Source organism: Caloenas nicobarica, chromosome 5, assembly GCF_036013445.1.
Source record: "Caloenas nicobarica isolate bCalNic1 chromosome 5, bCalNic1.hap1, whole genome shotgun sequence".
Classification (NCBI taxonomy): Eukaryota; Metazoa; Chordata; class Aves; order Columbiformes; family Columbidae; genus Caloenas; species Caloenas nicobarica.
The window spans coordinates 41,082,019-41,098,012 of NC_088249.1; the positions used below are offsets into that span (position 1 = coordinate 41,082,019).

Here is a 15,994-nt window from a genome sequence, read left to right on the forward strand (position 1 = left end):
GTGGTGATTTCCAGGCTAAGCTAAGGTGCTTATATGAACTTTATAAGTGAGATTGGCTTCAAAGCATAAATATGTGTCTGAAAGTTTTTCTGTATGTGTACTGGAATGCACATTAGAGTTGTGTGATAACATTTGTCAGAATACAGGTTAAAGCCGTATTATACGTAGCCATATTCTGCATAGCCATATTCTGAAATTTTTATGGGCACACCTTCTAACGCTAAAAGTTCTTGAAAATCTGCTTCCATAGTTTCAGTTCTGCCATTGTATTTCACCATGCAACACCAGCAATGTGAATACTATAACAAAAAAGCTTATTTTCCAACAAAAGCATCCGATGGGCAGGAATATTTTTGTTCTTAATTCACCATGCAAATTACACCACTGTAGACACAAAACTAAGAGATCAAGCCTCAAGCTTATTAAAGGTATCAGGAAGCTATATTATTTGCTGAAATTGGTGGCATCTTGTCTTTCACCTGTGGCTAGCTGGTCCCTTACTTTCATTCTGTGTTTTCCAACTCCTGCCCGTATAGTACTACCTACCAAATGTATAACTCATCATGAATCCAGGCAACTCCCAAACTATATCACTGTGAAATTCAACCAGCACAAAGTTCCCAGTGGAAGTGAAGTCTGCAACCTTCTCTGTCCCGCAGTAAGGGCCAACTGCAGGTGATGTAGGTCGGCTTCCATCATGTATGAGCAAGTAGTCATAGATGCATCTGTCACTATGTTCCAGCTCAAAGGATAACATTTTGAGAGATATCTGGAGAAAATACAACCAAAGCACTTTGCTTCCTTTTCTATTACCCTTTGTATGTAGTAAGCACAAATAGTCTAAATTCCTTATGTGCAGGCACCGTTTCTTATTCTGTGTTTGCACCGCATCCAGATCCCATGTTGTAATGCAAATTAGTAGCAAATTATTTGCTTAGTTCATCAGCATTTGGATTGGAAGGAAAAGCAAGGAACAAGATTGATCTTGTACACTTGTAATTCTTTTCTCTAGAGAAATATAAAACCAGGACCTGTGCAATGTTTTGGTTTTCTAGTGGGAACTCTGACCTAAGGATTATTCTAAACAAAGCCTACTGGTACATGAGTTCACACACATGTGTAAAGGTTTTCCCTTGTTGGACACCTGAGACACCAAGATCCAGCACATGTTCTTATACTGGATTTTTGTGTTCAGATTTTTACTCTGAGAATTCTCGCTCAAAAAGTGACATTACAGCTGTTATTCTCCAAGGCAAAAAAAGATTCTATTGGAGAACACTGATGAAACCCACAGGTGAATTCATCTGTGCCTTACCTTGTATCCTACTGGAGAACTGATGACCCAGAAGCACATTCGGTTTTTGGGGTATTTATTGGGGTAGTTTGGAGATGTGATGACTCCATTTGACTCTGTGAAAGTATCTCCACAATTCACTGAGGAGTAAAGGAGAAAAACAGAGAACGGCATATTAACAAGAGCATTTTGGCCATAGAAGTGAGCTTGCTTATTGTTTTCTTTCTTCAAGCCAAGAAAATATGTGATACCATGAAAATCTGCTGCTGAAATATTTTATTTCTTTCCTTACTATTTGTATTAGCAGCTGTACTGAAAGAACTAAAACCATAGTGCTAAATAACCTGTGGAGGACAGGAAACAGCTGCTTCTAAAGCTTTATCTATCTTTACAATTGAGTGTTACCATATTAGCAAAGCATTCTAATGGTACTAACTTACTACACTTTCAGAAAATAATTAGCTCAAGTATTCAATATTCTATTATCAAGCTAGATCTAATGCTATCTAGAATTGACTCCATCAGGGCTAATGCAGAAAGAGTAAAAATGACACACTTCTAAGACTTCTTCAATTTATGCTTTTTAAAAGTTTGCATTTTGATTCGAAATAAGGCAATAACGAGTTATTTGGGCTACTGCTTTCTAACTGAAAGCACGTTGCAGCACAACAGAATTTTATCTAGCAGCTCAATAACACATTTGTATGTTCGTAAAACAGGTACCCTTCAAGTGACTACAGCAAGCACTGTGTTTCATGTAACATAACAAAAGCCTTTAATACAGGAAGTGTAAGTTACCCCAGGTTAGTACCTCTCCAGCTGCAGAAAATGCCACAAATCCTCGAATAACATATTGCCCAGATACTGGCTTACATCTCATTGATTGAGATTTGTCGTTGAGTTCTGCAGTCTTTGTGCACTTTGGCTGCACTTCTCCTATTAGTTACAGTCGTTGCATTATTTTTATTTAAATAAATAATTCTAAATGTGTGCAGAAGCCCAGCAGAGGCTTTAGTGCCCCATCATTGCCTAGTCTGCTGCTTTAGCGATTGCTATGGAAGTGTAAAGAATAACATAGGAAAAACCTACTCTGGAGTACATGGTCAAATTTTTCAGTTCTTCCATACAAATACTATTAATGCTGGTCTCCAAGCTCTGGAAAGGAGTGTTCGTACCCCTGTTGTAGGAGGCTCTGAATCCTGTGGCTGTAATGCTCTCGTCACTTGCAAACTCTACCAGCATTGTCGATCCAGATGCCACTAAGGAGGGCAGTGGCCCCTTCCCACAGTATTTGTCCAGCAAGACAGGGGAATTCTTGCTGTTCCCATTGTAAATTTTTATATAGTCAGAAGAACAGCCTCGGGAGGGTTGGAGATCAAAAGCCTCAAACTGTAGGAAAATCTTGAGAAACAAGAAAACAAATGTTGGTTTTAATGCTATACGCAGGGAAAGATTCAAACCATCTAATTGTTATGGAATGAATTAGGACTTCATATTCATTTTGCTATCTATATATCACTGAAATTTTACTTTCTGTATAAAAAGAGCATAGAATTTCACCTAGCTACCCTGTTACTGAGCCCAGTGATTGATATTTTGACTATGGCTTGTCTTTGAAAAGCCATCCAATCTTAACTGGATAAAAATCAAGTTAAATAATGCATCTGATGATAGTCTTGATAAGTCTTATGAAGTTGTTGAGACTGACTTTTCGTTCGCTGCATAACAAAATAAATGTTTTGGTCCAGGAAAATGACTTCCAGAGAGTAGTCATAATAATGAAGAAATGCTGCATAGCCTTGACACTCTGGTTCAAACCTTTTTTCTCCTAATAAAAATTACCTTACTTCGACGGATGCGGATCAGCCACAGGCAGTTGCTGTTGTTCGGGTATGGGGATGGGTAATTGACAGAGGAGAACGAGCCTCTGGGTTTAGGCAACACAGAGCTACAGCAATCTGAAGGGAAGAACCAAACAGTGTTGAAGAGAATGAAAACGACACAAAAATCTTCCAGAAATGCCTGACAAGTCTCTCCAACCATTTGCATCAGTGAAGCTTGTAAAAGATAAATTAATTATAATGCTTACAATTGTGTTGATGTTCCTAGTGTGTTATTTAAAACATCAGAGTGAAAAAAAAACTAATTAAGGTACTTACTTCTTTCAGCTACTAACCTTTGTTTGTTTTCTTTTTTGTTGTTGTTTTTTGGCTTTGTTTGTTTTTTTAAGACAGTGGAGCTTCACTCACACATTTTAGTTTACTGCCTTAACCTAAGTTACAGGAGTAGTTTCAAAGACATCAGTACATCAATTCCCATAAGCAAACGTGTGTGTATTCAGGAATGTATGCAAAAATCAAGCTTGAAAACTAGATTCTGTCAAAGCAAAGAAAGGTAGTCACTGGGGGAAAACAATAGCAGAGAGCACTGAAGTCAAGTTCAGACCTAGTGACTGGTATACAGAGTCTGATCTCATCTGTCTTTCATCTTTCCATGTGTAGTCTTCATTTATTTCACTACATGTAACCTCCCAAATTGCAAAATATTAATATATGACATCTAAACATATGAATTTATGACATTTTTCTGTTGCTCCCTACTTTCCCTGAGACAACTAGACTTTTTGTCCTTTTTTAAGTATCTGAGTTTTTGTCCTTTTTTTAAAAAAAGATTAGCCCTTTTCTTAAAAAACATACAGATCTAATTATTAAATTACATAATAATGGTATTGAAGTGTGATTCATTTCTAGCCTCACTATCTAGAATAAATATTATTAAATACTTACTATCACTATCTGTGAGACTATGACAGACACTTAAATTGTAAACTTGTCATATCTGAAGCTAAGAATTTGGGAGGAACCACTCTCAGCAATGATTTCTGTGCCTAATTGTCCTATTGAAGGAATGCTGATGCCCACTAATCACTGATGTTTATTTAGCTAAGTTCTAACACAATTCAGAGCCAAATTTGCTACACTAATATTTAGGCCATGTTAATGTTTCTTGCTGGTTTGCTGGAAACTAATTGAATAACATCTCAGAAAAGTCAAATACCCTGTAAATCAATTAGCCTATGTACTGGGAGGTGAGGAAAAAGTCGTGCACTGCAGGAGCACGTCTGGTGTTTTACCCGTGTTTTGTGCAACTCAGCTGAAGAGTTCCTGCTACAGAGGAATGTGAGGTGTTTCTAGACCTTAAGATACCACAGTGATGAGATAAGAGACTGATGGGGCAAGGAAGTAGATAACTACACAAAAAGCCCAGGGAATTCCCCTCAAAAAGGTGTTCCAATCAGCCTAAATGCCACCCATACTGATAGTCCTGGAGTCATTTCTAATTGAAAGAAATCACAAACCTGCCAGCACTAGTGATGCACGTGACTCCAAGCTATATCACAGAATCACAGAATGGTTGGGGTTGGAAGGGACCTCTGGAGATCATCTAGTCCAACCCACCTGCTAAAGCAGGTTCACCCAGAGCAGATCACACAGGAAGGCGTCCAGCCGGATTTTGAATGTCTCCAGAGAAGGAGACTCCACAACCTCTCTGGGCAGCCTGTTCCAGTGCTCTGGCACCCTCAAAGTAAAGAAGTTTCTCCTCATATTCAGACGGAACCTCCTATGCTTCAGTCTGTGCCTGTTGCCCCTCATCCTATTGTTAAGCACTGCTGAAAAGAGTCTGGTCCCATCCTCTTGACACCCACCCTTGAGATATTTATAAACATTGATGAGATCCCCTCTCAGCCTTCTCCAGGCTGAACAGACCCAGCTCTCTCAGTCTTTCCTCGTAAGAGGACAGCTTCCATGCTTTGCAACCTTCAGAGCTGCCCTGAAATGAGAAATTGACAGAGGTACCAACCATGATTTCTCTGATGGGTTTGGCTTATGTCCAAGAGCAGGGACTAGGGGAGGATAGCTCAGAATGACAGTGAATTATTGAAAGTAAAGTGTCCTTTCCAATAAGGCAGCACCTTGGCACAGGGACAGGTCTGTTTCCACACACATACAGGCCCTCTTGTAGGGCGAGGAAGAGATTTATTGAAAGGACTGTGGGCTGAGTTCCTTTGGGGGATGTCTGACAGTGACTACAGACATCAGCTGTATAAGGATTCACATGCCTTCTATCTATGGCACTTACTGCACTTGTAGAGCTTGTTAATTTTAGCTACATCCAAGTTACTCAGCCCTTCTCTCTGCCCAATGGGTATAGAGGGGTCTGGAACTGGAACAATAGTTGGTTTCCCTGGAGTGCTGGAGAAATCATACCTGTAGAAATAAGGAAATCACAGTTCTAGATCACTTCTCTCAAACAGTGAAGTTCTCTAACTGCATAATCATATTCATGTACCACATGCACAGAATTTCAATTGGAAAAGTCAAAAAGCTTCTCAGAGACCAGTTAGTCTTCCCTGAGGAGGACCAGCATGGCAGTCATTTTGTGTGTAGCAGCTGAACACAAGAAACAAGAAAAAGCTGCACTGTCCTGAGTGAGGAGAGTTTTCGACAATGTCCTGGCCAAAGGAATTGAATCCCACCTTTGTGGTTACAGAGGCAGAGAAGCAAGAGTAGTTCTGTCTCAGTAACTTATCGTTTATTTGCTATCTGCAATTTCCTGCCTCCTGCTAGACAAGTTTTATTTCACAGTTTTATTCAGAAAGTGTTACTTGCTAGTGGAAATAAAGGAGAAGGTACATGATACAAGCTTGTACATTGTGGACTAAAATGTAACCTTAGACAGTGTTCCCAAATGAATATGAGGCAGTACACAACATCTTAATGATATGTTAAAAAATCGTACTTTCTTTTCTCTGTTCCTAAATACTGTTGTCTATGATCAGCTGTTACTATTACTATAGCAAGAGGCAGGAATACAGTGAAAGAAAACATTGTCCCTGCACAGAGCAATTCCTTCTTCCTAGATCAGAGCAGAAGATCTGAAAGCTGTTTGCTCCTTTGAAAAGACATCTCAGAAAACAACTTACGCGCCATAGTGCATCACTGAAGAGTAGTCATATGGAAGGCCCAGGTTTTTGGAATTTACTTTTCCAAAGTTCCCTTGTTCCCCTGTAAGGTAGGAAAGCAACATTTCAGTCAGAACAATTATTACTGTTCTAATAGTACACTGCCTGCTGTCATAATCCTGAGAGTAACTTAGGATACAAATACTTGTTCTCATGAGATCCTGGATGTATCAAAACTACCAGAGCCCTTTGAAGCCCATGGGAACCCATTTTCACTCAGTCTGGTAGATTTCAGAATATAAACCGAATAATATACGGCAAAGTTTTGATATAATCAATGAATCCATTCCACGCTTCAAGTAAAGATATTCATCTGTCCATCTTCACTAGGATGTCTCCAAATAAATTTCAGTGCATTATCTTTAACATTATAAGCATCCAACCTATGTCCCCAAAGCTGCATCCATACCTTGAGAGGGAAATCTGGCTGACCACCTAGATCAAAAATTCAGAGGTGTGTGGGGGTGACCACCAACCTGTCTTTCTGAGTCCTTCCACAAAAGAGCTGTAAGACCACAAAGGGATACAGTTTTCCTGTTACTTGTGCCAAAGGACATATTATCAGCCATGTTCTGGCTTTGTCTCTGGTCAAAGCCATCAGCAGTGACTACAGTGAAGTGATATGACTCGCATGAAGCAAAGGCACTCAGTAAGATCAGCTAGAAGTATTCTGTCTGAATATAGCTGCTGATATAGCCCCTCTCACCATAGCTGGCGAGCATCTCATCACTTTTCATCTGTTTATCCTTAAAAAGCACATATGAGGTATGAAAACACAACACTGATGTGGGACTGGAGCCGCAAGACAGACTGGAATTCACATCACCTGACTTTATTTCTCTAAGTTGGACACTGAAGCTATTTATCAAGGCTCCAGAATAGTCAGAGGAGAAAGAGAGATACAGTTAGAGGCAGTTTCATCTGAAGGCACCTATTTCTCTCCATTGACTGGAGTGCATGAATACGAATTGCCCCCTGCGTCTCCTCTCCATAGTAAGACGAGCAAGGAAGCAATGTCAGAGCAGGGAGCCAAATGCAGTTAGCTGGCCTTGAGGTGAATGCCCCAACCACCGAGCACTCCTTTGCAGTTCAACATCTGTACCTTCATTATCGGAACTAGTGGTTTGTAAACCACAAACCATCTGGACAAGAAAGAGTTCAGTGCTGGATGCTTGTCAGAAAAATCTCTGGAGTCTGCACAGCTTGGCTGGCAAGCTTGCAATCAGAGCCAGTCTCTTCCAGTGATGTCCTTCAGCACTGGTCCCAGTGAGGGCTAGGAAATGCAAAGAGAAGCTTCAAAATCCTGTATTATAGAAAGTCAGGGGATAAACATGACTTTGGAGCTTTTTGTAACTCAGAAACTGATTTAAGGCTTCAACTGGTTCTCAACAGCACTGGCTTTCCTGACTCTGTAAGGTTTTTATCTCAGTTCCTCTTATCTGCTATACTGACTTCAGAAAGAATTATCAGCAAGTGCACAGCTTCTTTTGAGGTGATGAACAGCCAGCACAGTTCAAATGCAGTGAAACATTTAAGCACATGGCTACTGTTTGGCACAGAAGGGCTTTGCTGAATTGGTTTGCTAAAAAAAATTAAAAGTAACAGCAGTCTGGCTGGACAGAGGTGCTGCCAGAAAACTAGTATCTGCCTGATGACATGCCAGAGAGATTTGGCTGTCTAGACCTGCACATGTGTGGGGACTTAACCCATTTTTTCCACTCTAAAAAAAAAAAAAAAAAATTATCTCTGCCAGAACTTAAGTGTAATGACTCAGAAGAGCTGAAAAGGAAGCTTTGGCTGAAGATTCTGAATACAGCTTTTTTCCCCAAAAGTTTGGGAAAAACAAGCTGAGTTTCAAGTGGTTAAGTGGACAGCAACCAATCAGGCTGCATTTTGTCAAAACAAAGCAGCAGGATGGCTTCCAAGGTAAATCGCTGGTTAAAAACAAAACCCAGCAAACATCCACAGCACCGCAGTCCTGGCAAGAGAAAAACAGCTTGTGTGGGAGAGCTGGGAAGGTGCAAAAGGTCTTGAGGTCTAGTTCTGCCTCACTGAGGTCAGCGGGAGCTCTGCCACCAGCACTGGTAACAGCAGCATGTTTTTATGGGAGATGTACATTAATGGTCCTCACGAACATAGACGTGTTTCTTCATTTCCTTTTCCATGCATAACTTTGTGTTTTTTTTCCCTGCAGTGCTTGTGGTGCACGCACTCTGCATTCTAACTCCCTTGTCATGCCAATCTTCTCAGGCTCCGCTCCTGGTGCTTGCTGCTAAAACACCCCATCTCCTTTTGCATGGTCTTGTCTTCTTCACCTCTTCCCGCTCTTTTATCCTTTCATGATACTGTGCCCGAATCAGAGCTTGGTTACATCTATATCCTTTAGGAATGATGATATCTGAACCTGTGGACTTCCTGCAGCAAAATTAGTGTAAGATTTTATGTGTGACTAGTACCTTTGTATAACTTCATGTTTTCAAGTCCTTCTTCTTAGCACACCCTTTACTAGCCTTTCAAACACGGAACACCTTCATTGTACAATGGCAAACAATTCATAGTAAAATTACAACTTAACATTAGAGCTGAAACCTCAATAAAGAACAGCACAAAGGGAATTTACTTAGGATATCATGGGAATAGCTGAAAAATTTGGAGAACAGTGTGTTAGGAATTTGCAATAAAAACAATCAAGTTCCATCTGGAGAAAAAGATAGATATATTTTCAGCTGTGCATGACATAGAAGGGTTGAATATCTTACTTGTTGAAGAGACTTATTAGAATTCAGTTTTCAATTGTCCTGCATCATTTACTATTATTTTCTATAAAGTATACTAAGTATACTATTATACTTTTACAATTTTTGTGGGTTGTCCAGCTCTCTCATAGCTGCCAAATGATTCCTTGCATCCTTTCTTCCCCTTCTTTCCTTCTGTGTACCACTTTCTTGCTTTCCTTGGGACCTCCTACCATTCTCTCTACCCTCCCCTCTGCAGAACTTAGAGCTCTGTATGTGCTCCCATGTTCACATGCTCAAACTATTCATCCTGCATTCCTTTCCATAAATAACATCCACTTGTTTCCCCCTCCCTGAGATTTACCAGTCCTATTTGCTCCCCTTTGCTCCTTTTCATGCCAGTGTACATTATTCCTTCCTCAAGGAGGAAATAATTTCAGTCCTGCCTCTCACATCATGCCAGGTCCCAGAATTTTGCACATGCTACTGGCTGCATCTGCTTCCATTCTCTCCACATCGAGTCCCTTGTCCATCTACATTTTAGGCTCTGTGCCATGTCACTCACTGCCAGTGCCCAGATGCCTCCCTCTTGCCTTCTCTATTTCCATGGCTTTCCCCAAGACAGAGTTGCTGTGCAATTCCCCACCATGATCTCTGAATATCATGTTTCTCCCCTCCTCAGCTGAAAGTCTGAAAGTCTTGCCTTCTGACCAAGTCTTTGCTACAACATTTTGCATTTCTGATTGTCTTGGTATTTTGGATACAAGGTGGGCCTGGGCTCAAGATGGTAATCAAAATAGGAACACAGAGATACTTTTAGGCTGCATCTGCATTGGAGGACCACACTAAATAGGTGTAGCCACAGAAATTCCCCCAGTACAAACCCTGAATGAGAAATTCCATCACAATGAATGTGCCGCTGCTGCAATTCAGCCAGCATTAATCATGATTCTTATTTGCATTGCTATTCACAGAAGAAACATTTTCCTTTATCTGAAAGTGTATGTTTTCTCTTAAGATTTAGTGGACATACCTGCCACAATGTGTTCCCACATAATCTTGACAAACCTGTCCCGATCACTCCGTGCCTGTTCATGGATGAAACCCAGTGCGTGGTTCATTTCATGCTGAATTGCTCCTTTATCCATGCAACCGTTTTTCACCAAGCCTACTGCTTGACGTCCTCCAATTTTTCCAAAGTGAGACCAGCAGCTAAGAATAGGCAATCAATAACCAAAATGATCATGCTCAGCAAATACAAAGAAATAGATGTTCTGATGCCACCAAGGGCCTCCAGATGTGCAGCCACAGAAAGGGATATGCAAATAGTCAACTGGCATGAGATATCCAGGCTTCTGAAAGCTGCCAAACTACAAAGGGGGAGAAATAAAGCCTTTGTGATGAGTATGGCAAATTTTAAGAGTAAAATGGCTATATCAAACTATGATGAAGCAGTTTAAGTAGTTAAGCAAAGAACCTGAAACAATTATACTTTTTAAAGATTTTTACAACAATTAAGGAAAATATCTCTTTTTGAGTTATACTCCATTACTTTTAAGTCCACACACACATTTATTCCTGCAGCCCGTTAACTGATGTAACTACCAGTATATCTAAAGAAAACTGAAAAATTGCACCTGCTCTCTGAATCTTGACTCCTAGGATAAAAAAAGGGCAGTTACTTAAATACAGATCAAAAAAGAAAAAAACCTGATAGACCTTTTGAGTCCTTCCACTCCCAGGAGACAGGGAACTTACCTCTGCCCACGTTCAACATACACATAATCTGTTTCTGTAGTGCGATTTACAAACTGCACACAGGTCAGCGTGGAGATCTCCTGCAGAGCATCAGCAATCCAGGTCCTCTCTGTCACTGCTAGAAAGAGAAAGGGGCCAGGAGAAATCTTCCTTGGTTAGTCAAAAGCAAAGTGCACTCATAGAATCATAGAATGGTTCGGGTTGGAAGGGATCTTAAAGATCATCTAGTTTCATCCCCTCTGCCGTGGGCAGGGACACCTTCCACTAGACCAGGTTGCTCAAAGCCCCGTCCAACCTGCCCTTGAACACTTCTAGGGATGGGGCATCCACAGCTTCTCTGGGCAGCCTGTTCCAGTGCCTCACCACCCTCACGGTGAATAATTTCTTCCTTATATCTAATCTAAATGTATCCTCTTTCAGTTTAAAGCCATTGCCCCTTGTCCTATCACTACATGCCCTTGTAAAAAGTCCCTCTCCAGCTTTCTTGTAGGTCCCCTTCAGGTACTGGATTGATGGGGTGCATACCTTTAAAATTTCACAGCACTCATTAGCTTTTTATCACACAAGTACAACAAAAAAAGGGTACAAGGGCTTCAGAGATCTTCACGTTGATTGGAATTTTAAGGGGACGTGTAAGAATTATAGGTAGCCCTTATGCATATTCCATAGGAGACAGCTGATGGAAAGCAAGACTAGTATTGTTTTTTCCATTAGATAGAATGGAAAAAATTAAACAGTTTCAGATACAAATAATTGGATTAAAGTATCCCAAATGAGCCATCTGACCATAGCTAAGCCCCCAAAACCCATTTTGTTTATCAGAGATAACAAATGTCTGCCACATACCCCTTGGAAGCACTTGAGGCAGCAGGGTTCAGAGGCTCTGAAGATCACAGTGTTTCTGTTCAGGTACTAAATAAAGATTGGAGTGTTTATCTACTTCTGAACATTTTGGCCTAATTTGGATTCCTCAGTCATGAATCATCTACAACTGATTTGTATCTCTATTTCCTCATCTTTAAAGTTTGGGGAGAGGGAGGTAGATGGAATAACCCTCACCTAACCATAAGTGTCTATGCTGCAGTTCTGGAAGCACATGGGCAGAGGAACAGCTTAGGTACTGCAAAAACTGGGCTTTCATCAGCTCAAATGATAACACAGATTCCCTTTCCCCAGGAACGGGAGTCAGGCACGGGCTGCATTTCACTTCCATGCCATTTTCTCTCAAGATCTTTTAAGAGGGGTCTGTGTGGAAGCCTCAGACCAGAGATGCCTCAGCAGGGGAGGGATGGAAGCCCTGCACAGCCCATACGAAGACTTCTGGAACAGAATTTTCTAGATTAAGGCATCGGTCCTGCAGCCTGTTGTGCAGGACAGAGTTATTGACTGACTAGAGAGAAATAGTAAGGGAAAAAATATCTCCAAGGATTTTTTCCTCCATTTTTGCATCTACAGGATTCTAGTGTGGGAATATTTCTATGAGAGATTTGAAAAATAATTGTTGTGTTCAAAAAGGTGCTCCTAGTGGTAATTTTGACAAAAATACATTCATAATGTAAACAAATTATATTTATTCTTCTGTACTTACTAAATATCAAAGTGCATTGTAGCTAGCAGGAATGAGTTAATATTTGTAATTAAAATTAATTAGCTGGTGTTTATATAACAACTACTGCCCAAGTAACCACATATTTTGGTGTCTGTAACCAAAATGTTTGGAGTTTTAGCCAAACAGCCATAGGGCTAACACATAAGCAAAAGGGACATGTCAATAAATTCTCATTTGGACGAAGATTGCTTTTGATGCACGCCACGGCAACACAAAATAACAAAGAGTATAGGGACTGGAAGATCAATGCTGACTTTACAGCATCCATTTGCATACACTTACTGAAATCAGAAGAGATGTTAATTGGGACCTTGACTAGTCCATCTTGTGACTTGGGCCATAAACAACTCTCACAGTTAATTGCACTGCGTCGTCCTCTTCTCAAGAGGGTGTCTCCTTCAGACATAGTTATTTCACTACCTGGCAGATGAAGAAAATAAAGAGCATACAAGGCACGGAGAAGACAAATAGATGTGCAAAAGGGAGATGAGATATGCTCTAACCAAGCTTTTGTACCTTTGGAAATTTCTTTCACTGAAGTTCATTTCTCAATAATGTGAAAAAGGATTAGTAACTTAAGACTGAGTGAATCTAGCATTCACAATATGCTAAGACTGGTTAGGTCTGCCTTGCCTCCTGGATAGAAAAAGATTAATATTAATATAGATGTCATAGTGCAGCTGTAATGAAAGTAATGACTAAATATCTATTACGTTAAGAAGAATTGGGAGCCTTCAGAGTGGAAGGTTAAGTATTACAAGTCATTGTTCTCTTCATTAGAGGTTGTGGAATGAAAGACAAATCATAACTGACCTCTGTAAAAATGGGATGAATCATACAAAAGATATTACTATTTTTATCATGCATATTGAATGCATGCAAGCTATTAATTTCCAGGTTAACTGTTAATTTGACATAAGACGCTGTGACATGCTCCTCAGTTCTGACCCCAAAATACTTTGAATGCATTTCTTACAGACAAGAGCTACTGGTTATTATGCCGAAAACGTACAATAGTCTTGGGTACAGCAGATAGGGAAGTGCCTTATATCACATAGGAAAGAAATGAAAGGGAAAAGTATTCTGATTTGCTGAGGCTACATAAGGAAAAGAACATTACATATAGCAATTGTTCAATAAGTCTTCTTAATTTCTTTATCACAACAACATAGATAATAACACTGAATGTTACTTTAAAACACACCTGAATTCTGTGAATTGTTTTCCACTCATGCTGGAAAACATTTTCAAGAGAAAAATATACCAAATAATGAGAATGAGGTATAGAGAAGCAGCCCCACCAAAATCTACAGTTATCTATATAATAATTACAATCAAACTCACCTAAGCCATTGTTTCTTGTAGCTATCTGAAAATAAAAAAGCATATCTTTTAACACATATGTATCTCCATAGCAGAAAACAACTATCGTGGAGAATCACAGCAGTAAAAGTTTGTAACTAATTTTAAGATAGAGCAACTCAGCAGCAGCAATGTAAATTCTAAACATCTGAGAACAGGGACACACCTGGACAGGTTTACTTAGTGCAAAGCTATAGAGAAATGCTAAATGAGTTGGCAGAAGAAAATACTTCATCTTCAGGTTTCTGAGATGATCCTCTCTGCTCTGCAGCTCAGTTCTCAAAGCTGTGGTTAGTTTCCTTGGGGCAAGTTTTATGGGAAAGCTGCTGCTGTTGTTAGCAAGTGTAACAGAATTAGATAACAAGGAGTATTTTCACAAAACAAACACACTGCAGGACCTCTCAAGAGAATTTCCAGGCTCTCATTTCTTATTTATCTTCAGAAAACAGAGGAAATGGAGCAATAGGAAAGAAAATCCAGCAACCTTAAAGTGACTCATCTTTAATTCTAAGAAGAACCCATGAGCTGCTGCAGGTCCCCTCACTGCTGGCCAAGGGACAGGATATCCAGCAGCATTCTGTTTACAGTAAAACTCAGTGTCAGGGAACTCTTTGATCCTTCCACGCTTGACTACCTGTCCTAGAAACTCCTTCGCTTGCTTCCAGGAGCCGCCCTGCTGCACAGAGCCCGTCTGTCAGCCTGCCCGGCCTGTGCACCGCTCAGCCCGGCACTGCTGGCCACGAGCACTGCAGATCTGCTGCAGCCAGACATTAATCTGATTGTTGGTTGAAATTGTTTTCCCAGTACCATATCTTGCAATATAATCATCACTGGCAGTGATTGTGTGTCTTTCTAGAGCCTACAAATAAATAAAACCACCGGCTCCCAGAGTTTTGGCTTCCCACCTTCTGGGAAGGCCTCCTTCCTTTGATGTCCATGATTAGAAACAAGCCTTGAAAGGCAGGCTGCATCCTAGAAAACCCACACTGGAAAAGTAAGCCACACAATGGGAATATTCATGTTGAAGCCACATGAACTCCGCTCCATCTGCAGGCAGATGTTGTTTTCTCCTCCCAGCTTCAGCCCCTGCAGAAGTACCCAGGTGCTATATAAAATGCTAAGGAATTGCTGCATCAGATCTTTAAGAAACAAGCAAGAAAACCTTTGGAATTGCCTGCAAAGGCGAAGTTCAGAGGAATCTGTGTGGTTCACAGCAGATGGAGATGGCAGAGGGTGCCTTTCCAGATAGACGTATGGGCTGGTCCTTTTTTTTGAAGGAGTACTTTGCGAGGAAAATTTTAGCTGCTATTACGTAAAGCTTTGCTACTAATACTTTTGTACATTTCCGAGCAACCTCCATGTCTATTCAAGACCAGGTTCAAAAGAGAGACAGAGGAACTCGCAGGAGCACATTTCTGCTGCTACACATCACAAGATGACAGGGGAGAGAGCCGAAGTTATTACATAATAAAAGCAAGAGAACAAGGTCCCTGGGCAGAGCCTGGGGCTGGGTCACTCCAGGCCTGCAGCGAGGAGGGACCAAAGGGCCCTTTGAAGTTCTGCCATGCAGCTTTGCACATCCATTCCCTGGAAGGCTGTAATACCTCACTGACTCCAGCTGCAGACCACAGGCCACAGTAACTCTTGAGTCAGGAGGTTTATCCCATGGTTTAATTCATTTTCCTACCTGCCAGGAAGAACTGGGTATTTTTCAAGGTTAATTAATAGACCAAAGTCTCATATCACCCAATAACACATTATCAGAAGTTGTCTCATAGATGCAAATTTCCTTTTTGATGCTGCTTGTCTACATTGTCTACTTTGATATTCTAGCAGGATAATATTCAAGTCTCGGTCTCATTATCTGTCCAAATAATTTGATTACACAGCTGTAACTTGCATTCTTTCTCCTAAACACCTTTTCTTACAAATGTCTTTTGACATTTCTCATTCTTAGCCACATTGTCCTTGCTCTGCCACATCATAGAATCATAAAATGTCCTGAGTTGGAAGGGACCCACAAGAATCATCAAGTCCAACTCCTGTCCCTGATAGGACAACCCCAAAATATGATATTTTATCATATTGTTTGTTTACCACATTCTTAGTGATGCTTACTGAGTTTCAGTTTCATTCCACGGCAGAGAATGAGCACTTCTTTCACCATATAATCCAAGTCCCTCTTGGCATAATACGAAATGACAAAGAAAAAC

The 15,994-nt window shown here is 40.5% G+C and overlaps 1 protein-coding gene across 1 annotated transcript; it reads right to left on the minus strand.

Moving 5' to 3' along the window:
• Positions 1-331: 331 nt before the first annotated feature.
• On the minus strand, positions 332-14,016 carry LOC135989656 (astacin-like metalloendopeptidase). The gene is made up of 11 exons (XM_065636645.1): positions 13,948-14,016; positions 13,764-13,788; positions 12,702-12,839; positions 10,811-10,928; positions 10,086-10,264; positions 6,279-6,360; positions 5,435-5,562; positions 3,137-3,252; positions 2,470-2,695; positions 1,316-1,434; positions 332-769 (listed from the first exon to the last, which is right to left on the minus strand). Exons 1-11 carry the CDS (start codon positions 14,014-14,016, stop codon positions 539-541), a joined length of 1,431 nt encoding a protein of 476 aa, XP_065492717.1. The 3' UTR covers positions 332-538.
• Positions 14,017-15,994: the final 1,978 nt, after the last annotated feature.

Coding starts and splice junctions, on each gene's coding strand:
- LOC135989656 (XM_065636645.1), bottom strand. CDS start 14,016: ATGAAGTATTTTCTTCTGCCAACTCATTTAGCATTTCTCTATAGCTTT. Junction 3,253..5,434: donor TAACAAGCTCTACAAGTGCA/GTAAGTGCCATA, acceptor TCTTCCCTTCAG/ATTGCTGTAGCTCTGTGTTG. Junction 1,435..2,469: donor CAGAGCCTCCTACAACAGGG/GTACGAACACTC, acceptor TTTACTCCTCAG/TGAATTGTGGAGATACTTTC.